Source organism: Rousettus aegyptiacus, unplaced genomic scaffold (genome assembly GCF_014176215.1).
Source record: "Rousettus aegyptiacus isolate mRouAeg1 unplaced genomic scaffold, mRouAeg1.p scaffold_m13_p_12, whole genome shotgun sequence".
Lineage (NCBI taxonomy): Eukaryota > Metazoa > Chordata > Mammalia > Chiroptera > Pteropodidae > Rousettus > Rousettus aegyptiacus.
The window spans coordinates 2,425,251-2,448,102 of NW_023416287.1; the positions used below are offsets into that span (position 1 = coordinate 2,425,251).

General features: G+C 61.5%; 2 protein-coding genes across 5 annotated transcripts; one reads left to right on the plus strand and one right to left on the minus strand.

Moving 5' to 3' along the window:
* Positions 1-3,795: 3,795 nt before the first annotated feature.
* CTSZ (cathepsin Z) lies at positions 3,796-12,007 on the plus strand. The gene is made up of 6 exons (XM_016124935.2): positions 3,796-4,038; positions 4,444-4,607; positions 8,150-8,329; positions 9,975-10,125; positions 10,431-10,593; positions 11,429-12,007. Exons 1-6 carry the CDS (start codon positions 3,896-3,898, stop codon positions 11,537-11,539), a joined length of 912 nt encoding a protein of 303 aa, XP_015980421.2. The 5' UTR covers positions 3,796-3,895; the 3' UTR covers positions 11,540-12,007.
* Positions 12,008-12,067: 60 nt separating this feature from the next.
* NELFCD (negative elongation factor complex member C/D) lies at positions 12,068-22,598 on the minus strand. Of its 4 annotated transcripts, none has more exons than XM_016124932.2 (15): positions 22,475-22,598; positions 19,662-19,774; positions 19,308-19,417; positions 18,451-18,560; positions 17,295-17,402; positions 16,651-16,803; positions 16,299-16,429; positions 15,572-15,737; positions 15,174-15,308; positions 14,598-14,737; positions 13,766-13,880; positions 13,220-13,315; positions 12,998-13,138; positions 12,571-12,700; positions 12,068-12,483 (listed from the first exon to the last, which is right to left on the minus strand). In XM_016124932.2, the coding sequence occupies exons 1-15, from the start codon at positions 22,559-22,561 to the stop codon at positions 12,449-12,451; spliced, it is 1,770 nt and encodes a 589-aa protein (XP_015980418.1). In that variant the 5' UTR covers positions 22,562-22,598; the 3' UTR covers positions 12,068-12,448. The 4 variants fall into 4 exon arrangements, with proteins under 4 accessions (XP_015980418.1, XP_015980419.1, XP_015980420.1 ...); XM_016124933.2 differs by having other exon boundaries at positions 19,662-19,777; positions 22,475-22,595; XM_016124934.2 differs by lacking the exon at positions 22,475-22,598 and adding an exon at positions 20,091-20,114.
* Between the last annotated feature and the right edge of the window lie 254 nt (positions 22,599-22,852).

The following is a 22,852-nucleotide window of genomic DNA, read 5'->3' on the forward strand; positions in this document are numbered from 1 at the left end:
GCAATTAGGAGGAAAGCAGAGCACTCAAGGAATCCGTCGATTTCATCCGCCCCTAAAGTTCCGCTCCGAGCGCATCGGAGCTCCTTGGATAACTCAGAGAAGATTGTTGAATTACAGTGTTTGCTTGTGATTCAGAAGCAGAAATTTCTCCAAATGTCTTAGCAGGAAAATGACATCTGAGGGACCATGACGAGTGACTCAGCGGGTGTGGGCAGATCATCGGATGAACCGAGATCCAGTCTCCCGCCTTCTGCTTCGATGCGTGCGCTCTTACTGCACAGGAAAGTTCTGGGAAGAGGAATAAGTCATCGCAAGAGACGAGGAACTAGGAGACCGTTGCTGTTCCTCCTGAGGCCAGGCCGCCGAGACGGCCTGAGGGCCGCCCGGGACCACGCCGGCCTCCTGGGGCTGCGCTCCACCACCTCGCAGCCCCGAGCCGGGCGCTGGAAATGTCATCTCCGTGGGCGCATCGAGAATCAGAGCCCTGGCCTGTGGCTTCCCCGGCCGGCACGAGGAAGCGCGCACGCACCCGCGCCGCCCCCGAGCTGCCGGCGCGACGGGGATCCGGGCAGCGGCACCTCCTCAGCCGTGCCCACCCCAACCCCCAGGTGCGCGGCGCCTGATAAGCCGCGTTCTGGGGCGGAAACAGAGATAAGCATGCCATGGCCCAGAGCCGACATCAAACAAAAATATACACTTCTTCAAGCCCAGTGTTTGTCCAAGAAATCTCGGTCGTACGACTCTCAGAAATGCATTCACTTATCCGGCAAATATTGGCTAAGTGCTCTTCGGGGGACTCGCAGGAGGGGCCCGGGGGGAGCAGGGAACACGAGCCCTGCACGCCAGGAACACGGGCACCCGACGGCGCCTGCCCCCTTCCCACCGGCCTTCGCCAAGGTCTCTGCCGGCTCGTCTGGCCGCCGCAGAGCTGGGATGGTTCTCCCCATTTTGTAGAGAGAACCAGTGGCTCGGGGAGGAAGGCGGCGGCCCTCGCCACGGGATCGCACGGCAGAGCCGCGGCCGGCCACGGACGTCCGCGCCCCACGCCTGGCCGTGCGGTTCCAGGCGTCGGGAGGCGGGCTAGCCAGACGGCCTCCCGTCCCGGGCCCTGCCCGCCCCGCCGGCCAGATCGATGCCCCGCCGGCCAGATCGACGGCCCACGTGTCCGCTGTCCCTGATCCATCACCCCCAGCTCCCCCGTCCACAACCGCAGTAGCCCCTAACTGGCCGCCTCTCTTCATCCTCCCCGTGGCCACCAGAGGCGTCTTAGAAAACATCAGTCAGACCTGACCTGCCGCCCTTCAGGACGCTCGCTGCAACCGGGGTAAAACCCACAGCCACCTGCGGTTCAGAGGGCTGATGGGAGCACACCAGTGAGGGAAGAGGGGAGGAGGCTTGGGGAGACTGAGGCAGGCCTGCCCCAGCGGGGCGAGAAGGAGGGGCGGCTGGGGACAAGGCAGCGGAGCCCTGCACCCCGACGACCGGCCGGCCACGGCTGGCGGCTCGCGGGGCTGTGCTCCCTGCAGCCTGCAGGTCAGCGAGGTGTGTTTAAGGCCCCCGCGAGCTCTCCAGGGACCTCGCCTCGCCGCTCCCTTTGCCGGCAAATAAAACTCGGCCCTGTCCTTCAGCTGGGGCGTGAGCCGGCCCTGGCCCGACCGCAGTGTGCGTGTTCTTGGGGGTGGGGAATCGACCGTGTTTTCAGGCATGAGAAAGTTTGGACCACGTGTGTGCCCGGAGACTTTATGGAGTGACCGGTTTCCAACCTGCCCCCCACAAGCTAAGCGCAGGTCTCACGACCTCTCTGGAGCCTCAGTCTCCCCACCTGTGAAATGGGGCAATGGCCTCTGAGTCCCCCACCTCTCAGGGCTGGAGGCGAGGTTTCCAGACTGGAGACGACTCTCGAACGTCATCGTGTCTGGGGAGCCGGTAGGACTCGGTTACGTCCGGGAAGAAACACCCAGGGCCCAAGGCCAGCTTCCGGGCAGGGGGCCATGTCGTGGTTGCAGGGGGCCTCCGAGCCTGAAGGAGCTGCGCCCCAGACTGGACACGGGGCTCGCAGAGCTCAGGAGAGAGCCGCTAGAGCCGAGGTCAGGCCAGCTGCCTCCCCACTCCCAGCCAGACCATGAGACCTGAGTCACCCGCCACGAACGCCCTCATGGGCACAAAGGGACACGGCGCCCCCGTCTGCAACATGCCAGGGGCCACCACTCGGGCGCGCTTGCTCTGCAGAGAGGCGGGCGGCCGTGCGGGGCTTCGGTGCCAGGCCTATGCGCGCGCCCTTCGGGGGGCTCCTGAGGCCGGACGCCCCCGCCGGTGCGAGCGCTCGGCGTCCGGGCTCCGGCCGCGCCCCCTTCTGAGAGCGGCCAGCCAGGCAGACCGGAGCCGGGTTCGGACGGGGAGGGAAGGCCCCAGGTCTGCTGCTCGGCCTCCCACACGTGACCTGTCACAGGCCTGAAGAGGTAGAGTACGTCACGACCACACTCGTCTCTTGCCTTGAAAGTTGTGGTTTCAAACGCAGGACTCTCGACCCTGGGACGCCCCCGCCACCCCCACCCCCCACCCCATCCTCCGGAGCATCACCTCCTGAGTTCGAGTTGCTTCTGTGCCTGAAAAACCCCACGCGCCGCAGCTTGCCACCTCTGGATGCCCTGTCCCTACCAGCCTGAAATGCCACCCTCACTTCCTCCGCCGAACCCGCACTCCGCAGGCTTGAGTGACCTTCCACCCGTCCGACCTCTGCGTGAGGCCCGGGCTGGAGGCCGTTCGATCAGGCAGGCCCGTGACGGAACGAGCCCGTGGGGCCTCGTGCAGCTCAGCGTCACGCCGAGCGCAGGTCACCGCCTAACAGCCGACAGCCACTGCCCGGTGCTAGGGGTCACCGAGAACTGAATTTCCAAGAGGAAAGGCACATCGAAGGTCAGGGCCCGTGACTGCGCTGGGCCCGGGTGACAGCTCTGCAGGAAGGAGGGTGAGGGCGAGCACCTCCAGGCGGGTGAAGCGACGGCCTCCGCCCAGGAGGCCCCGCTCGGCCCGCCGGGCGCCGCCCCGTGTAGCCGGCCTGCTGGGCTCCCACGGCCCCGCAGGGTTCCAGGGGTGGCCACGGAAATGGCTGGAAGTCAAGGAGGCAGCCATTCTAGCTTCTGATTGGGGCGGGGAGGGCGCAGGCTGAGGGAGGGGCCGGGGGTCTCGCTTCTGCTTTTGGTTCCCTATTTGAGAGTTTCCTTAGAAAGAAACCTTTTTCAGCACCCTTGGGAGGCGGAGCGCAGCGGCCGCTGTGCCGAGTGATCTCGCCCCTCGGGGCCCTGCCTTCCTCCTCTGGGCAAAGGAACACGTCTACAGACAGGAAGTGGGGTTTGAAAGCCAGGCCAGGGTCTGGCCCTGCGGGCACAGCGGCTCCCTTCAGGACCCGGGGAGATGTCCGCCGGTTCCCTTGGAGGCCGGGGCCCAGGCAGGCTGTGGGGCCAGGCAGCACCACGCGGGCGCTGAGGATCCCCGAACCGAAGGCCAGTCCGGCCCTGCAGTCCGCACCCCTGGCCCCAGGCCCTTCAAAATCTGACCACGATGTGCTCAGTCAAGCCGGCAAGCCACGTGGCTCCTGGCGGGTCAGCTCTCGGTCCTGCGGGCCTGGGCGCGACCCGGCTCAGGGCCCGCCCCTTGCCCGGGGGCGGAGGCGGCCGGCCGGCCGGGGCAGGCTCTGCCCGGTGGCCGGGGCGGGGCCCGGGTCAGTGGGGGCAGGAGCGGGCGCCCCGCCCCGGGGGAGTGTCCGGGCGCCCGCCGCCACCTTAAGCGCCGGGCGGGGCGGGGGCCAGAGCTTCGGGACTGGCGGGGCGCGGCCGGAGGGGCCCCCAGCGCGCGATCCGGAGCGGGATTCGAAGCGGGACCCGGCGCGGGAGCCATGGCGTCGTCCAGGCCGGCGGGGCCGCCGCTGCTGCTGCTCGTGCTGCTGGCCGGCGCGGCGCGGGCCGGCCTCCACTTCCGCCCCGGCCCGGGCTGCTACCGCGCCCCGCGCGCCGACCGCCTGGCCAGCATGGGGCGCAGGTGCGCGGGCGCGGGGGGCTAAGCGTGTGCGCCCACCGTTTGGGGGCCCCGCCGCCTCCTTGGGGTGTCAGGAGCCAAGGCGCCCTGCATCCCTCGACCTTTAGGGTCAAATCCAGCCCCTTCGTTCGGGGGGTCACTTTTCTCTTTCGCATCTAGGGTTGTCCTGGCGCTTGCCGGCTTCGTGGAGCCCCGCTCCCCGGCATGGGGAGCATAGCTTGGGGAGCAGTCTGGCTGCTGCATTTGGGGGTGCCCTGCCTCCACCCCACCCTGAGAGGGCGGGGTCTCCTGGCGTGAGATGGGCTCACTCCCACGCCCCCTCGTGTGGGGAAGGAGGGGGCCCCGGGGGCCCCGTGTGTGCCGGGCCCGGGAGCGCCCGTGATGGTTGTGGCTGGTGATCTCTTGCAGGACCTACCCCCGGCCCCATGAGTACCTGTCGCCGTCGGACCTGCCCGAGAGCTGGGACTGGCGCAATGTGAACGGCGTCAACTACGCCAGCGTCACCAGGAACCAGCACATCCCCCAGTACTGCGGCTCCTGCTGGGCGCACGGCAGTACCAGCGCCATGGCGGGTAGGCGGGGTCCACGGGCCTCCAGCCCGGGGGCCAGGAAGCCCTGCGCCGGTTGGTCCCCGTCAGCCCGGGGTCCCCAGGCCCTTGCGAGTCCGCACCAGGGTCCGGCCTGGGAAAGGGGGTGTCGGAGCCTCAGACCCGGGGACCCTCGCTGGGGAGGAAGGCCGAAGTGGCGCAGACTGGGTCGCGTCTCGGCTGGCAGGGCGGGCCTGTCTGGGGCCAGTGGGTGGCAGGCAGCACTGTCACGGGAGCCCGGTGACAAGTGGCTTCCAGGTGCCTTCTTCCTGCCAAAGTGTGCGACCCCAGCCGCTGGGATTGAACCAGGAATTCGAGCTCACCAAACCTGCCTTCGCTGATAGGGGGCGGAAGTAAAGCCGCTTTGCGGCAGGGCAGCATTTTGGGGGGTTGTCCGGCCTGGGCTTCAAGCATCGAGCCAGGCCGGCCTGATCCTCACCTGCACCCTCTGCCCAGTAAGGAAGGCGGGGCACCGAGGGCAGGCGGCGGGGCCCAGCCCGGGAGACCGCACGCCAGCCTCGGGCTTCTGTTCAGCCCTAGGCCCGCCTGGCAGTGGGGTGGGGGGACCACCACCTCCAGGGATGGCTGCAGGCACACTGGAAGTCCCCTGGAGACGGGACTTTCCCCCCGGGAAGCTGGCCCCAGAAGGCTGGGGCACTGCCACCCCCCTGACTCGGGGAGCTCGCTGGGCAGGCCTGCCGTTGCAGCGGCATCTGGAGGCCTCTCCCTCGTGGCCCTGCCCCATCTCTTTTCGGGGACTGATGAGGAGACTCCAGGGGCTGGAATGTGCACCTGAACCTTCCAGAAGGTGGAGGAAGGGAGCGGGAAGGCCAAGGCCCCTTTCGAAGGTGCAGGGAGCCACGAGGCCTGGAGATGGACAGGGCCGGGCTCGACCACTGGAGCCACTGGGACACGAGGGGCCAGGCAGGCAGACAGGGTGTGGACCGCCAAGAGGCCGAAGGTCAGCGCAGAGGCAGCGGTGGTGACCGGGGTGGTGACAAGGCCGAGGAAGTGAAAGCGGCCTGAGGGGGGCGGGGCCGGGGCAGCTGAGAGGCCCTGCCCCAGGAAGTCTGCGAGGGCGTAGGGCAGGAGTCAGGCGCCAAGATTTGCATTGAGGAAGTCTGCCGGGCGGGGAGGGTGGCCGCGGTGGGCCCGCGCCGGTCCCTTTGCAGACGGGTCGGCGGTGCCAGGGCTCTGGAGCGCAGATTCGGGCAGGTGTCCCTACCCTGGGCGCACGGCCGCTTCCCCCTCTATCTCCTCAAACCTGAGCACTTTCTCCAGCAGGAAGGCCCTCCTTCCTCCCTCACTGAGGATACAGAAGCCCCCGGGAGGGGACTTGCACGGGGCCTGGCCCAGCTGCCGGCCGTAGTTCGCCTTAGCTCCTGTCATCAGCCCTTTGCGAGGCCCCTCCTCCTGTCCTCGTGCCTCCACCCGCCTCCAGCCCCCACCCTCTTCTGGGCTCCCCAAGGGGAGCCCGCACACCCCGCATCCTCTCCTCCATTTTTGAACCCATGCCACGGGCATCGTTCTTGCCAAGGTCACGGGCAAGGGGCCGCCACGCAGCCAGCCCCAGGCCTCTCCCTCCCTTGCTCAATCACATCTCCTCACGCTTTCCTCACCCTTCAGCACGCACCCCGATCTCCCGCCCCCTCACGGCTCCTCATCCGACGTCGCTAATGAACGTCGGGTTCCCCTTCGCCTGAACCCCAGCTTTACACCCAGCTGCCCGCCCTCTCTCAGTTGAACACTTGACCCCTCAGATCTGGACAGCTCGTCCTTCCCACCGACACCCTCACACCTGTCGACGTAAGAAACATCCAGACTCAAGAGAGAATTTTTTTATCTAAGAGTTTATTTGAGCCAAATGTGAAGACAGTTCCGGGAGGCAAGTCTCGAATGCTCTGGAGAATGACAGTTTGCAGTGGGGATTGATGGGAGGGCAGTCAGATGACCCCGGGGAGGGGGACGGCCAGGCGGGGATCGGGTTACAGGACGGCGACAAGGTCGGGTCTCGTGAGGGTGGTTTCTCTCGCGGGGTCAGGACGAGCGGCATTTCAGAGGCGCATCCGCCCGGATGCGATGCCCAAGGACAGAGCACAGGGCTGGCTTCGGGCAAAGATAAACCTTTTAGGTGCCGGGAGCGTGACCAGCCGCCATCACCTGCCCGGTTAGGAATTTACGATCAGATCGCCCTGTGAGGTTGCTTTCCGTAGAACCCCGTTTTCATCCACACCCCCAAACCCCATTCCTCTCCAGCCCTTCCCTGGCTCGTTCACGGAAAACGTCACACTTCCAGCCGCTCGGGCTAAAGAGCCCAGAGTCACACCTGATCTCTCCATTTCATACCGCTGCATACCCCTCACATGATCCCGTGACAAATCTTGCCAGTCTGCCTTCAGAATGCCTCGTAAACTCCTCCGCTTCTCACCACCTCCACCACGACACCTGGCCTGAGCCCCGCCCCGCACCTGGCCTTGCCCCGCAGCTGCCGGACTGGCCTCCCTGCCGCCCCCTCGCCTCTCTGCCACCGGTCACTAACAGCTAGACTGAGCCTGTTCAAACCCAGGTCAGATCACGTTTCTGTTCTGCTTGAAACCCTCTGAGATTTCATGCAGATAAAACGCAAAACCCTTCCTTGACCCGCCAGAGCCCACGTAAGCTGCTGCCTGCTTGGTGCTGAGCCCCAGTGTGCGTGCCAAGGGCTGGAGCACAGGATTTACCTTCTCAGGCCAGACACCTGCTCTCCCAGGCCCTCTCCCATGGGCGCCGCCCCAGCGAGCTCGTCGGCCGCCCTCTATACGACGCTCTCCCAGTTCTTGTTTTCCTCGAAGCACCACACGCCTCGTGCGTCCACACTGACGCTTGTTTATTGTCTCGTCTACCCTCGCCCTACACACACGGACCTCATGAGGCGAGAGGGGAGGAGGGGGTCGCCCGGAGCGGGCTGCAGGGGGCTGGCTGCTCCCTGTAATCAGGGACAGCATGGCCGAGGCTGCGGTGACTCTGACCTGGAGGGCACAGCGCGAGATGAGGCCGAGATCACCTAGGGACGGCGAGAAGTGAGCTTATGGGGAGTGAGGGTGGGATGGCGGCCGAGCCCGGGTCGTGTGAGACTCTTTATGCACGGAGAGGGGAGCGGGCCAGGCGGCCCCCGGTGCGCGTGGGGGCCGCCTCCAGCTGTCTGTGGCCTCTGGCTGGCTGCTCAGAGCCCTCCCTCTGCGACCGCCAGTGCCCGTGGGGTTGGTCCACGCCAGGCTCCCCATGGGGTCTCGTTGGCCTTCCGGCTGGTTGACGGGCGGCCCTGGCTGCACTTGCTCGCGGAGGTGCCCGCCGGGGTCTTTGTTCCTGCCTCTTCCAGCTCTTTAGCAGGCACTCACGGGGCCGCCGTAGCCTGGCAGGACGGGACGGGACGGCCCTGCCCGCCTGGCACTTGCAGGCGGGTGGCGCGGCACACGCGCCAGGGCCCGGGAAGGGCGGGCCCGTGGGCGAGCAGCGGCGGGCGTGCTGACCGGGGCGCTGCCTTGCAGACCGGATCAACATCAAGAGGAAGGGGGCGTGGCCGTCCACGCTGCTGTCCGTGCAGCACGTGATCGACTGCGGCGAGGCCGGCTCCTGCGAGGGGGGCAACGACCTGGAGGTGTGGGAGTACGCCAGCCGGCACGGCATCCCCGACGAGACCTGCAACAACTACCAGGCCAAGGACCAGGGTAGGCCCCGCCCCGCCCCCGCCGCCCGGGGGGAAGTGTGGCCGAGCCCGGGCTAACCCGAGCCTCTCGCACGGCGGTCGGGGCTCCAGGGGAGGTGTGGACCCTGTGGGTCTGGGGGGAGCAGGAAGCGGAGCCCGCAGTCCTTGTTGAGAAAGCCAGAAGGGAGGCCTGGGAGGGGTGTCTCCAGCCCTGTGTGGCCATGGTTTGGGGTTCCGACATGGAGGCACAGGTGACCGTTGTCCGGGGGAGAGTAAGTTTTCCAGGAGCTGGGGGTGGGGGAGGCGGGTGGGCTGCTCCCTGAGCTGGAAGCAAGGAGGCCCGGGGGCAGAAGGTGGCATTGGCCTGGCTCCCGCCCCGCACCCCCGGGCCGCGTGCATTCAGGTGTTCTGGAGCCAGGGGGCTGCTGATGGATCAGCACACCCAAGTTGGCCTGGAACCCCTGGAGTTGGCACGTTCCTTTCAGGCTGTTCCCCTAGGAGCAAAGGAAAGAAAATGTCCAACCCCAAACCCATAATTGGCAGATTTAAGTCACCTGTCTGTCGGAGCTCCTGTAGCTGGAGCAGAGAGCTGGGATGATTGCGAGCCTGGACGGGGCTGAGGGGGGAGCCCAGGTGCTCCCACCATCTGTAAAAGGGTTAGCCCAGCCCCCTGTGCCCTCTGGAGCCCACAGCATCCTCCAGGCACCATCCCGGCCCGGCCCTCAGCTTGCCTCCCGGGCCCTATCGCCTAGCCAGAAAGAACCCCCCCAGACTGGTTGGGTGAGTCCTGTTGAAGTGGCACACGCAGCGAGGGTCAGAACCCGAGAGAGGGACAGAGGACAGATGCAGGGATGAGGGAGTGACCGCCAGGGAGCAGGCATCGGGTGGTCCCGGAGCTGGTGTCCTCCGGCCTGGGCCGGGCCCTCTCACCGCCGTGACGGGGCAGCTGGAACTCCGCAGGGTCCTGTTTGCAATAAATAGTCTGGTCTTTGTATTAGCAAATGTGGCCACAGATCCGGCACGTTCCAGTACCGGGCACTGGGCGTTTGTTGGCCAAGGAACACATCAAAGCAACAATTTAATCCTCAAGGAGCCCGGTGTCCTGAGGGGCGGGGGTGGGATTTGGACAGATAGGGAACCGTAACGGCCAGGTGGGCAGCAGGAAGCCGCGCTCAGGCAGGTGGAGGGCGTGCTGGAGCGCAGCTGGCGCGGCGGGCGGGGTCTCACAGAACTAAGCGCGGCATTTTGTTCTGCTTCAGCCTAATTCTTGATACCACCTCAAACCAAAGTAATTAGGAAATGATATTTTTTCCCCAAACGATTGGCCTGTTCACTAGCCAGCAATAGAACCTTCTTATTAAGAGCTGATAACTTAATTACACCGTTTCCAGCTGTAGGTTATTGTGAAGGGGCTTTCCTCCAGGCCCCTACAGGAGGAAAGGTTCTCTTCCGAGTGCCTACTATGCGCAGTTACCGCCCACTGTGCGCAGTTACCTTGCCCTGTCTCTGCCCGGCCCGCCGCGGCAGCGGGAGAAGGCGTGATCAGCTGCTGGCAAGATGGTTTCCGCCGCTAGCCCAGTGAGCCGAGTGGGGAGTGGGTCTGGGTGTGCCCTGCTCGCAGGCTAACGACAGTCGCCTCCTGCTGCCTTTCCATGCCACACCCCCAGAGTGCGACAAGTTTAACCAGTGCGGGACGTGCACCGAGTTCAAGGAGTGCACTGCCATCCAGAACTACACCCTCTGGAAGGTGGGCGACTACGGCAGCCTGTCGGGGCGGGAGAAGATGAAGGCGGAGATCTACGCCAACGGCCCCATCAGGTGAGGGCCTCGCCGCGGCTGCCTGGGCCACTGTCCTCTCCCCACCGCCCCCCGTCCCCTCTGGCCAACTTCACTCTGTGGGCTCAAGACGCAGCTGCCCGTAAACTGGCCAGTGGGTCCCTCGGGGTGGTTGCGGGTGGAGGACGCACCCCCAGAGCTGCTGCAGGGCTGTGGACACGCGGGGACTGGCCGCCAAGGGAGGAACGACGCAGGGTTAGGCAGGGTCACCTGGCGTGCGTGCTCGGACTGGGGTTCACGCAGCCGGTTCCCCTGAAAGCGCCCATTCCACGCCCGCTCGCCCACAGCTGCGGGATCATGGCAACGGAGAAGATGGTCGGCTACACGGGCGGCGTCTACGCGGAATACCAGGAGAAGGCCTACATCAACCACATCGTTTCCGTGGCCGGCTGGGGTGTCAGCGAGGGCACCGAGTACTGGATTGTCCGCAATTCGTGGGGTGAACCGTGGGTAAGCCGTTCCCGCTGCTCTCGCCGGGGGCCCTGCCGGCTTCGCAGCTGGGGGCCGTGGCCCAGAACGGAGCACGCGTGACCTCGGACCAGGTCCTCGTGTCGTGTGTGGTTGTCGCTGTCCTGTGTCGTGGTGTTTAGCGGCCTCCCGGGCCCCGACCCACTGGATGCCAACAGTTCCTTCCCTGTCCCCTAGTTGTGGCACCCAAAAACGTCTCCAGACATTGCCCGCTGCCCCCTGGGTAGGAATCGCACCGCTGGGGAAGTGCTGTTCGGTGGCGTTTATAGTTTATTCCCCTACAGCCCTCTCGTTCTTTTTCCTGTCATAGTTTCAGCTTTGCTAAGTAAGACTGTGGAATTTTTAAAAAAATACTCGTGAGTTGGGTCAGAAATCCAGGGGAGGTCAACTGACTGCCAACTTTGAGACCTGGTATGAACCATTAACAGTGTGAGACATAAAACTCGCTATGATGAAATGGGGGGAAGTGACTAACGTAGACGTGATGGAATGTCAGTGTTTTTTAAGTGACTGCAAACGGAGAGAGGACCCGAGCTCAGGCGTCCGGCCGCAGCCCCCATTTGGGTTCTGTTAACTAACTGGCCGCCCATGCAGAGCTAGCACCTCCTGTCAAACATTAACCTAGTTAAACGTTCACAAGGCATTTCCAGCAGGGCCCGGGGAGGGGAGGAGTGAGCGGCTGGCTTGGAGCTGCACGTGCCCAAGCGAGGGGCTCAGAGAGGGGGGCTCAGAGAGGGGGGCCCAGAGATGGGGCGGCACGCAGGGAGAACGGGGAGGCTGCAGGGCGCGTGGCGAGCTAACGCGCTCCCTCTCCCAGGGCGAGCGAGGCTGGATGCGGCTTGTGACCAGCACCTACAAAGGCGGGAAGGGTGCCGATTACAACCTCGCGATCGAGGAGTCCTGTGCGTTTGGGGACCCCATCGTCTAGGAAAGCAGTTTAAGACACGACACCACAAGCCATCAGAGGGGATCATGTCGTCGCGGACACGGGGTTGGCACTGCCACGGCTTGAAGGAACTGGGGGCTGACAGTCTGATCAGATTGGCATCTGCTGACTGCTAAGGGCACTGCGCACCTGGACCGTGCAGAAGGCTGCGGTCCTGGCTGACCACTCCCCACAGAGTGGAACGCGGGGTGATGTGTGCAGCTGGCACGGGACGGTGCCCCTGCCTGGTGACCGCAGGGACCATCTTCCTGTGGAGGAAGTGATCCGCCAGACAAGGAGTTACGTGACCTCCGCTTTCTTCGGTGGAGCCTGGCACCTCCTGTGTGGCGGTGTGCTCTGTGACGCAGCAGTCATCACCGGTCCTTCTGTCGCCTTGGGATCAGTGGGGTGGGAGGGGAGACGCGATTTCAGATCGCCCAAGTGGTAAATAAAACTCGACTTCGCACAAGAGCTGAGCCTGAGTGTGCCTGTTTCCACGCGAGAACACCAGCACCAGGATCTACACCTTCCGACCCATTAGAAAGGCTTTTATCTGTTCTTGGAAAATTAAAACAGTTACAATAAAATATCAACTGATCAGGTACTCGTGAGAAAACGTAAGCTGACCCTGAAAGTCGTTCGTTTAGGTGCCTCGACACCCATGGTGCTGACAGCTGGCCGCGCCCGCAGAGGCATGTGAGCCGCCCTGCGTCCTCGTGTCCGGGGACGCGGGCTGTGGACAGGGCCCGCAGAAGCCGGGGGCGCTGTGCCGACGGCGGCAGCTTCCGGGAGAGCGGTCATCCACCTCTAACCCGGGGGGCGCATTTCCAAGATGCTGGCTGAGCAGTTTCTGAAGAGTTTTTCCACAACTGGTCCAGAATGTTCCGCTCCAGCCCTGGGCGGTGCTCTGAATTAGTTCACCAGGATGAAGTTAGACTTGCAGTGAGCTGCAGCAAAAGCAGAAGTCACAGGGTTAGAAACGGGATAAAAACGTCACACTTAAAACTGTAGCAAAGGGACACCCAGTCGCCCACCTATGAACTCCGTCACGGGGTCGTGCTCGCCTTCCGTCTTGATGGTGCCTGCGATGCTGTCGTTCTCCAGGATGGGGAGGAAAAGCTGCACAAAGTCAGAGGTGTACGGAGGAGCTACGACGTCCAGCACCTGCGGGGGGAGCAGGGGAAGCGGGGGTCACTCCTCTCCGCAGCCCATGGGCCGCCCTCCCCTCCCTGCTTCTTGCTTCCTGGTGACACAGTGGTCCCCAGGTTAAGACACCCGGTGGTGGCCTAGGTAAAACACAGCGCTGCCTGCATGCAGGGGGTGCTGGGACAATCACTGTCACCGGCACGATTATCGGAAAGCACAGTTCCCAGAGTTAGGTACAGTACCAACTAAATTAAGCCAGAACGGGCCCCACTAGTGTAAACAGTGTGAAAGGTAAACGAACGGTGGGTTGCTGACCTCAGTCACAAAATAGCGAATGAGCGAAATGTCAGTGTCCAGCTTCTCCAGACACTTCCGGATGTAACTGACCACAGGAAGTACATAACCTCGACTCAGCAGGTGCACCATCCTGTCCAGCAGGGTCTTCTTCAACTCAAGCTGCAAGAGTAGGGGCAGAGAGGTCTGCTAGAACGGGCCCTCCCCAGGCAGCACGACAGACCCCGAGGGCCACCTACTCACCTGCTCCATCACGTCCAGCTGGGAATGCTCAGTCTCAAAGAGCTTAACGAGCAGCTGTAGGACCTGGGGGTGCAGGAGCTGGTGGCAGGTGCTGATCTACAAACAGGCCAAAGGGAGCCTTGCTGAGCGCTGTGCCTGGGTGTCTGGGCGCACCATCAGCACACGATCACCGTCACCGTCATGGCCGCCAGCTTCTGGGCCATCCCCCAACCTCTCAGGGCACTTGATAAAAACCGAGATGTCTACAGTCAACGGCACTGGTTCCTTAGCAGGAAAACCTTGCTGAGGGTGGAAAGAGTTAGCTTGAGGAGAACCTGAGCTCCCTGAACAGAGCGCTGGCGACACCGGCGTGCGCAGTGTGGCGGGCCCTCCAGCGCCGCGGCTCCGTGCGGCCTTGTGCTCCTACGCTGACGGGCGGCTGCGAGGCCGCAGGGACGTAACTCCTCCCGCAGTGGTGCCCTCTCTGCACACCGCCCCAGCCGCAGAGCCTATCGCTACCTGTGAGGGAGGCTTCCCACGTGTTGGAAACGGCCCCGAGGCCCCTACCTCGTCCAGCAGCGCCAGGTGCACCGGGGTGTGGTCGGTCTGCAGCTGGAAGTACCTCGGTTCTGACACGGTCCAATCCACCCACTTCAGCACCCCCATCGCCACCACGGGAAACCTGCAGTTAAGTAAGGCAGATGGCTTCACTTTAAACAATGTTTTTAAAAAACCGAACACCAAAACAAACGTGTGAAGAACAAATGCAGTCTGACCCATCGATCCACCCTTCCACGTGCCCCGCCAGGGAGGCGCTCACTGGTGCCAACAGCCAGATGAGCCCCGCGTCCTCCCAGCGTGCACTGCGAGAACCGCCCTCAGTTCCCGGCTTGCTCTGAACCACTGCCCTGGCTTAAGAGGAAAAGGCCATTCAGGCGAAACGCTCCGCGAGCCCGGTGGACTGGCCTGAAGTTTCCTATTATCTAGGAAACCCTTTGCGTGTCCCTAGTACAATTACCAGGGGAGAGTCAAACGCCCAAGAGAATGCCCAATTTGTAAGCTCTCCCCAGTGGCTTCTCATTTACAGAACTGGCGAAACCGCAAATCATTCTATGTAAACAATCCTTTGTTGGCCTGACTTTTACTATAAATAGACCCTTCCCTTCCAATCAATTTTTCTAATTTTGGTTGGTCTTTCTTTTTCTTAGTCTGATCTGTGAAGAGACTTCTGCCAAGTAACACCTAAAAACTATGCTGCTACAACAGTTTAAAGTTCTCTAAATACGTTCAAAAAAAGAAAAGAGTATTTCTGAAGGTTTTTCCCGAGCTTTTAACATGAACACGCACGCCGCGTCCTCCCAGAAGGACGAGGCTCAGGAGCGAGCGCCGCTCCGCTCACCTGATGCACTGGTAGAGGGTGCTCAGCTCCGCCACCAGCTCTGAGGCCCCTTTGTTCTCGTTGCAACACAAGTTGTGAACAGTTTCCACAGCTTTCGACGTGGACTTCAGCTCATCTTTGTTGATGCTCACACGCTTGTTCTGCGCACGCGCGCGCGCGCACACACATACACACACACACACACATCGGTGAGGTCGGGGTCACCTGGTGCTGTTGGCTTCTCTCTGCAAACCCCCTCCCTGTCTCGAAGGTCAGCAGTCAAGTAAACGGCCACGTTCCGCACTCGCACAGGACACAGAAGCAGAAAGCCAAGCAGAAGGCATCTGCGGCTCAGGGGGCTCGGTCTTGTTCTTTTAGTCACACACACTTCCAGGGACTAAGAGGAAGTACTGGATGCTGTGTACACGTCCCCGAGACACCGAGCACTCTGACTGTTTTCTGGGCAACACTAACAAGACATTTCTGATAGGAGATGGGCTCGTGATTTCTTGCAGCCGAAATTCCCAAATAACGCCAAAGGGAGGAGGGGGCGACTCGTCCCCCACGGGGTGCGGGAACCCACAGAGCCGACGGTACCTTCTTCCAGGTCTCCACCACGCTCGCGGCGTACGCCAGGATGTGGATGTACTTGTGCTTGTGGTCCTGGTTGATCCGGGCCCCGGGTTTGAAGAGTGACTGCATGAACAGGTCCAGGAAGGCGGGCCCCCGGATCTGAGGAGACACACAGCCCGCCGGATAGGAAGGCAGCAGGGAGGCCCTCACACGAGGGGCTGAGGGAGCGCCACCCACACCCGCCCCTGCCCTGACGTGTGCAGGCCCCGTGGGTGACGGGCAAGGGCCCAGAAGAGGACAGAAACGTTTCAGTGAGAATCTGCCCTGACTTTAGAGAATTAAGAGAAACGACTTTCTAAAATAACCCTTCCAGTTGACACTGGGGACGCGCCATCTTACTATTTAAATGAAAAGCAACCTACGAGTTCAACAGGAGGTGGGTCCATGCTGGTAAACATCTTGAACAGGACTGTGATGTCGGCTGGGTTCAAGGCCCCTTTGGACAACATAGCCCCAAGGGCCTGACAGGCCCTGGGGTAGGAGGCAGCTGTGCCCAACGCTAGCGTGATCTGGCTGGCATCGTGGCCTCTTGATGAAAAACAAACCACACATCCCATAGTTGGCAAAGCGGGATATAACGTTAGTAACCCCTCCCTTCCTCCTTCCTTCCTTCCTTTTTTCCACATTTAATGCTTTGCATTGTTGGGATCCCTTTGTTTTTTCAGATGTCTGTCACTCAATGGTACAGTGACTGGCCCATGAAAACAACATTGGAGCTAAGTGGGAAAGAAGGGTTCGAATACGGCTCACAGACCAAGACTGCGTTAGTTAAAAACAAGGACGGCAGCAGCTGATTCTGTTCTAAGAGACGAACACAGCACAGCAGCTGGACCACTAGCTCGAGACTGCTGCGCTCCGCCAGGTGAGCCCAGTACGTGAGACCGCGCGTGCGCCACTCCCGCGAGTGGGGCGGTCACCGCACACTGAACACACACGCCTCAGGGCGATGCTCGAGTGCTCTCCGTGCGTTCACTTAGAACCACCGGGCTGCGGGCGGCCTCCCTAACTGTCAAGAGGACCCAGTCTGCACACGGAGGCGGGTGCTGGGGCACACAGCGAGGGCGGGGGGAGCGCGGCGCGGCCTCTCACTTCTCCTGGGCGAAGCGCTGCACCTCCTGGGCGATCCTGCGCACGGCGGAGCCGCCCTGTTCCTCCTGGGCCAGCACGGACATCATGGCCTGGGCGAACAGGTACGTGTGCTCGCCGTGGCACACCATCTTCTGAAAAAGTGCAGGGGCAGTCTGGGGTTCAGGATGGCACAATGACAATGCAGAGAAGGGAGTCGGACGTGAGCAGCTCTCCCCCCCCACACACACACACACAGCTCTGGTCTGGGAAGGAGCCATGCGACCGGCGCACTCTCTGAAGGCAAGGGGTGTCTCCTGTTTGCAAATGCCTGACCCCAAATCCCCTCCTAACCCGAGACAGATGAAGAACTTACGGCAAACTCAGGCAGATTTTTTTCAAGGTTTTCTTCTCCTCCATCCAAAATTGTAGCGAGGGAGGTACGAAGTACTCTGGAAAACACTTCCAACTGCTGGCAGGCCGTGGACACGCTGGTTATCTCTCCTTGGTACCCCGCGTCGGAAATGAGCTACGGCATAAAAATAAGCAGCCCAACAAAGTGTCAACAGTAGGGGCCACACGTTTCGTTGAAAGCGGCCTTGTTGTCAGTGTTTGTAGTGAGAAGTGACAAGCAAGCACTGGTCTCAGGTCTCGAACCTTTACTCCAACCCCTGCCTCGCCCCTAACCAGGTGTGTGGCCCGGGCTGAGCACCCCGGCTCGGTGTCTGCATGTGCAAGGTGAAGGAGACGGACCAGGCGTCCTCAAAGGCTCCTCTCGGGGCACAGCAGCCTCTAAAAATACATTCCTGCCAAATCCTAAACCACTATCCATGTTGATGCAGAAACAGATACAAATGCCGTGCTTTTCTCTCTCAATGTTAAGACTGACTAAAGTGCAACGACAAAGGCCTTTACCAAAAAAAGTAAATATGATCTTTCAGAAGAAAAACGCCACCCCACCCAACCCCGAGTCACCCTTGCTCGTACACACTTGCGCCTCGCCCGACTTGGCACCCCTACCTTAACGGTGAAGTTAAGCATCAGACAGTCTGGATGGGCTTCGGCCAGTTTGTAAAAGAGATCTCTCCACGTGGTGTGCGCGATCATTTGTTCAAGCCACGCCGGGGTCTGCCGACAAACAAGCAGAGGGCGAGGTGAGGGGCCCGGCTGGAGCTTCGGTGAAGATTCTGTTGTATAAACGGTCACAGGACGCTCCAGCGCAAACAGTGCCACCGTCGTAAGCATCCCAGAGCTGGCGATGCCACACAGGCAGCTGGGTGGCAGAGCTGGAGCCCTGAGCACCTGCTCACAGCTTCTGGAAGATCCGACGCCACACAAAGGCATGCCGAAAGGCGCCTGCTGGAGACACTGAGAGTCTCGTCCGGCGGAGCCGTGTCACACGCACAACTAAGTCACGCTAAATCAGCTGCGTGCGCTGGGCACGCGGAGAAAAAAGGCAGCGGACACGGCACGGCGGGCTCTGCCCAGCGCCACGCGGAGAGGCCGTGACCACGTGCCTCAGCTCTCATCCTACATGGCTGACGGACCCCAGGCCACCCTTGGACTCCGCCATCCATTCGCACCAAGGCCGGGCCCCCCACAGGCTGCCCCAGCTACTGGATGAGGGAAGCCAGGCCTGTAAGGCAGACCAGTTCCTAGGGGACGCGGGCTCCGGGGACAGGCAACTGTGGCTTGAAGACTCTGCGCTGACGCTGCTGAAACTCTCTGAAAACCACACTATGGTCTAAGACCTGCTGCCCAGCTGTCCTCCCTTCCCTCTCGTCTTCAGGGTCAGACCCGCATCGGTGCCCCCAGCCCCCTCCGGCCCCCACCCCCCCTCCCTCCCAGGGCTGTCCTCCGGAACCTCCTGCACGCCTAGTCCTGTCCTGGCATTGGCTTTCCGGAGGACCTGGATGAATACACCACACGACTCCAAGAGCCTGCGCCCCAGTCGGCGTGACAGGGGACCGTGGAGCCGCCGTCCTTTCCCCGAGCTCGGCGCCTGGGTGCCCCTCCGCGTGCACGAGCTCGCCACGCCGAGCACGCAATCTGACCCACACCCTGACTCAGTCCCCAGCTCCATGGTACTGCCGTCACAGGCCGCACCCCAGTGCACACACGAAATCAGCAAAAGACCCCAGCGACTGGTGTTAAAAGAAGAGAGAAGATTCCTCACCTCTCCTTCCTCAGTAAAAATGGAATCCGCTTTGCGGGGGTCAAAATGTTTGATCAATAAACTCTTCAAGTGATTTTCCACAGTTTCCTGAACTTGCAGTGGTTCAACGCCTGAAAGGAATGGCACTGTCTCAACTCGTCTGACTTCAGGAAAAGCAGACCGGCCAAAAGGCTGCGTGTGAATCGGCCAGCCCGGGACCGACCATTTAGAGTTTTGGACTCATAAAAATTAACATTAACCATAGTCGATGGTGAGAATCAACAAGCAGCACAGAGCAGAACACTCGAGGACGCTCTACCTCGGCCCCACGGAGCCGACCACTGAGGACCTCGCTCGGGGCAAGGGCGAACTGCGAAAGGGACAGGTGGGAGGACGGAAAGACACGCCCTGCAGAGGGGCGCGGACGCCCGCCAAGAGGCACACTTGTACCTAATCACCGCGACAGCGGCGAGTGCGCCGGTTTCCGGACAGCACTTAACCAGTGATGTCATCTCGGCCCGCTCTGTGATTTACAGTAAGGCCCTGCTTTGATCATATTAGCCGAAAGCTATAATCAGACCCAGTCGTAAATTGTCCATCATTTGCTGCCTGCTATAACAGACCTCTTAAAAATGACACACTGAACACACACTCTGTAATCCTATAATGCTGCAGCACGGCAGGGAAACAGCTCAATGAGAATCACATTAGCAGCCTGTCTGTAAACCTCAGTTATTGAATCAAAGATAAAAACGGAGCAGACAGAGATGGGTAAGAAGTTCAGTTCTTCCTTCCTTCCAATTTATCAGCATTGTAATGATCAAAACGTGTTCGTTTTTGAAGGTGGGGTGGGGGGACAGGGGCCACCCACACAGCACCTGTCTGAATGAGCCACTCGGCCAGCAGGTTGACGGTCTGGGCCACCGCAGTGTAGTTCTCTGACAAGAGCTGGATAACATTCTCAGGAGAGCCTCCCGCCTGGAAATACCTAGAAAAAAGGACACAGCAGCCGTTACACGAAAATGAATGCAGACAGGCGTGGGGACAGGTGACAACAGGGAGGAACGGAGGACGCCAGGTCACGAAGGTTTTTAGCGTGCGGAGGGGCCCCTGGAAGGCTCCCGTCCCAGCACCCCATCGTCCTCACTTGCACGGCTCATCTCCTGGGTCTGTTACAAAACTTTCCCCGTCACGCCCACCCTCCTCCCAACGCAGAGGACCGCCTCGCACACCTCTTCAGTGTGTTGAAGATGGACGGCTCCATGATGTAGTCCCGGGTGGAAAACTTGTGCAGGCATTCCTGCTGGACCTCCGCGTCGTCCTCTCCCTCCCCGTAGTCTTCCTCCTGCTGTCGGTAAGAGCCGTGAGCCACGCGGTTTTTCATGAACATGTATATCCTAGGATCTCACCTTAAATCTCTGTCACACTGTCCCTTTGAGAAGAACGCCGCATACATTATTCCACTCGACTTTCCTGAGGATCTCATGAAGTGGGCCGGACAAGTCATGAGTGGCTAGGACAAGGAATCGGGATCCAGAACCACACCGAGGGGGTTTGTTTCGCGACTCCACCCTGGTGAACTTGTGTCCAGAGGTCATTTGAGTTCCCTCGTCTCTCTGGGTACCCGTTTCCTCCCTATTAAAGATAATCACGGTACCCACCCTCATCTGGCTGTTGTGAGGGTTCCATGGGGTCACTTCCGGCAGAGCCGAGCACAGCGCCTGGCATCGAGACTGCCACGGCTGGAGCTACTGCTGTGTTCACTGTCACCGTTTCACTCACATGTGCCCTCTACCGCCTTCCGGCACAGTCGGAAGCAGCGGTTCCTGAAGGCACAGCCATCACTCCGCTGTTGGAAAGTAAAGATCACCGACTCGCTTCGCATCAGGCCTGCCTAGATTCCCAGTGCCACATGGGAGCACCCTCGAGCGCGTTACTGACTCTAAGGACGAGGCAGGACGAGGATGCGATGACTGTGGACTGTGTGACCCGCGGTCCATCCAGCTTTAACACTATCACCCTAAGTAACAAGCAGAACCTTTACTGCGCACTGAGCACTGTGTTTAGGGAGCCTAAGAAGGTATAAGACAAGATATGTCTTTTTCCACCAAAGGAGTTCACAAGCGAGGAGACCAAGCCCCATACAGCTGACTCTAACGTAATGGGGTAACAGGAATCAGCCGACTCTGGCTCTCCTCTTGTTTCTGTAAATAATCTTTTACTGGATTATTAGCTTTTTAAAAACCTAACATCCATGGCTGCCTTCCCTTAACAGCAGAGCTCAGTTGGGACAGAGGCCCGTAGCACCTGAAGTATTCAGCTGGCCCTTTACAGAAAAGTGTCCAGACCCACATGCCGAGAGCCAGCGCGCTGGTGAAGCTGGACTCCTTCGCTGTGGAGACTGGGGCGTCTTCTCTCAGCCCACGTTTTTGTGGGGAGCCTTGAACAGGCCGGACGTCACCCCGAGACTCCTCCTTACATCTGTATTCTTGGGCTCCTACCCTGGACCGTCCTCCCCTCTCCTACGTCTTCTCCGGGGCCATGCCACCCCCCTGCTCATAAACCAACCCCTCTCCCCGTGATCGCCCGCCCCTCCTTTCCATGCAGACGCCCCACCAGCGTTCCAGGCTCACTAGATCCGAAACTGGCCCCCTTTCCCTCTAAATAGATCTCCCCACAAGCCATATTTCAGTAAGATCCCATCAAGTACCTGTTACCACAAACCTAAAATTCATCCTCAATTTCTCCTCCCTCACTCCGCCCCCCACGTCCTGTCACTCCTGTCACGAGAGCCCTCTGTTCCCTCTCCCATCCGTCTATCGGTGAGGCCCTTCCTCCCATCTTCACCTGCACGGGTCCTAGAGTCGTGCATGCTCACAGCAGCGACATCCCCTAATGGCACAGCCTCGTTCCTTCCTCTCAGTCATCCGTCACACAGGCCACGATGACCTTCGTGAGCCGCAAAACGGATGCCTCTCTCTCGCTTCAAGGTTCCTACCTCCCTCGGAAAGACATCCAAACCCTGCATGACCTTAACCTTCCACCCGTTCACCCGGTGGGTCCCCTCTGTGCCACTCCCACCGGCGACCTGCAGCCACACTGCACCGCGTCTCCACGGCTCTCGGCTTCCGCCATGTGGACCTCACGCCAGCAGCCTCCCAGCACAGCTTTCTGCCTTCCACAGTGCACCTGACATGGCTTCGAGTGACCAGAATTTGGGTCACAAAACTTGGCCTATCACTATCTTTCAAATTCCAGCTCATGTCACCCCTCTGTCACCTTTCTTGATATGCTTTCCCTCCTCCGAGCAGTCGGAATGAACCTGAAAAGGACATCTGGTCCACCCTTGTCATCACTGAAGGCCTATCAGGGTCAGGGGGCTAAGCCAGGGTCTCTGGACGCAGGGGTCCCCACCCTCCTGACAGTGGGGCGTAGACCTGGCTTTGCCACCAACTGCATAAGCTGCGGCTCGGAACTGCAGGGTCCAGTTTACAAAAGGAGAAGAGTGGACTAGATGGCCTCTAACATGCCCTAGTTCTAACACCCTGTGACTCCAAAGCGCAATGTGACGAGTACTATGACTTTTGAAAAGATGCGTCCACCGCCAGCCCACTGCCAAGCTAAGTTTCTCTCATCTGGACCACCTGTGTGATGAGCGGTTTGACAGAGTGGCAATGGAGACAAAGGACCTGGGGACTACTTGCAAGTAACTGTGCCTGGCCCGACGTCAGGGGTCAGCGGGTCACCACGTGTCATGAGCCCGCCGCTGGGGAAACTGAGGCCCCAGGGACAGCAGCGGCGCCGTGCCCGCCCCGCAGGGCTGCGGCCCGGCCCCCACCCCTACTAGTTTGCGAGTGCGGAAACGGAGGCCGGGAGGCCGCGTGCGTGACCCTCAGCGGGCAGCGGCGTGAGGGGCGGGCCCACCGGCCGGGGAATGGCGGCGGAGGGGGGCGCGCTGTGCTTGAACCACACGGTGACCGCAGGGCCGGCGCGGCGGGGGCGGAGGCCAACAGTCCTCTTTGGGGCCGCCCTTTGCCCCCCTCACCTGGCCGCCGTCCGCCTCGTCGCCCCACTCGGCCGCGCTCGCGAAGTAGTCTTCGTCCATGATGGCGCCCGGCGCGGCCCCAGCCATCCTCTCCCGCGAGCGAGCGCGCGAGCACGGCGCATGCGCACGGCGGGGCCGGGCGCGCGCGCGCAGCCCCGCGGCCTTCTGCGGCCGCGCGCTTCGGCCCAGGCGGGGGGCGTGGCCTAGGCAAGGGGCGGGGCGGGATGGCTGCCACTTGCTGGTTGCCCCAGGCTTCCAGACCTGGCGGGAGCCAGGCGGGGGCGGGGCCTACGGAAGAGGCGGGGCCTGCGGAAGGGGCGGGGCAGGAGGGCCGCTGCTTGCTGGTTGCTCCAGGCGTCCCGGCCTGGCGGGAGCCAG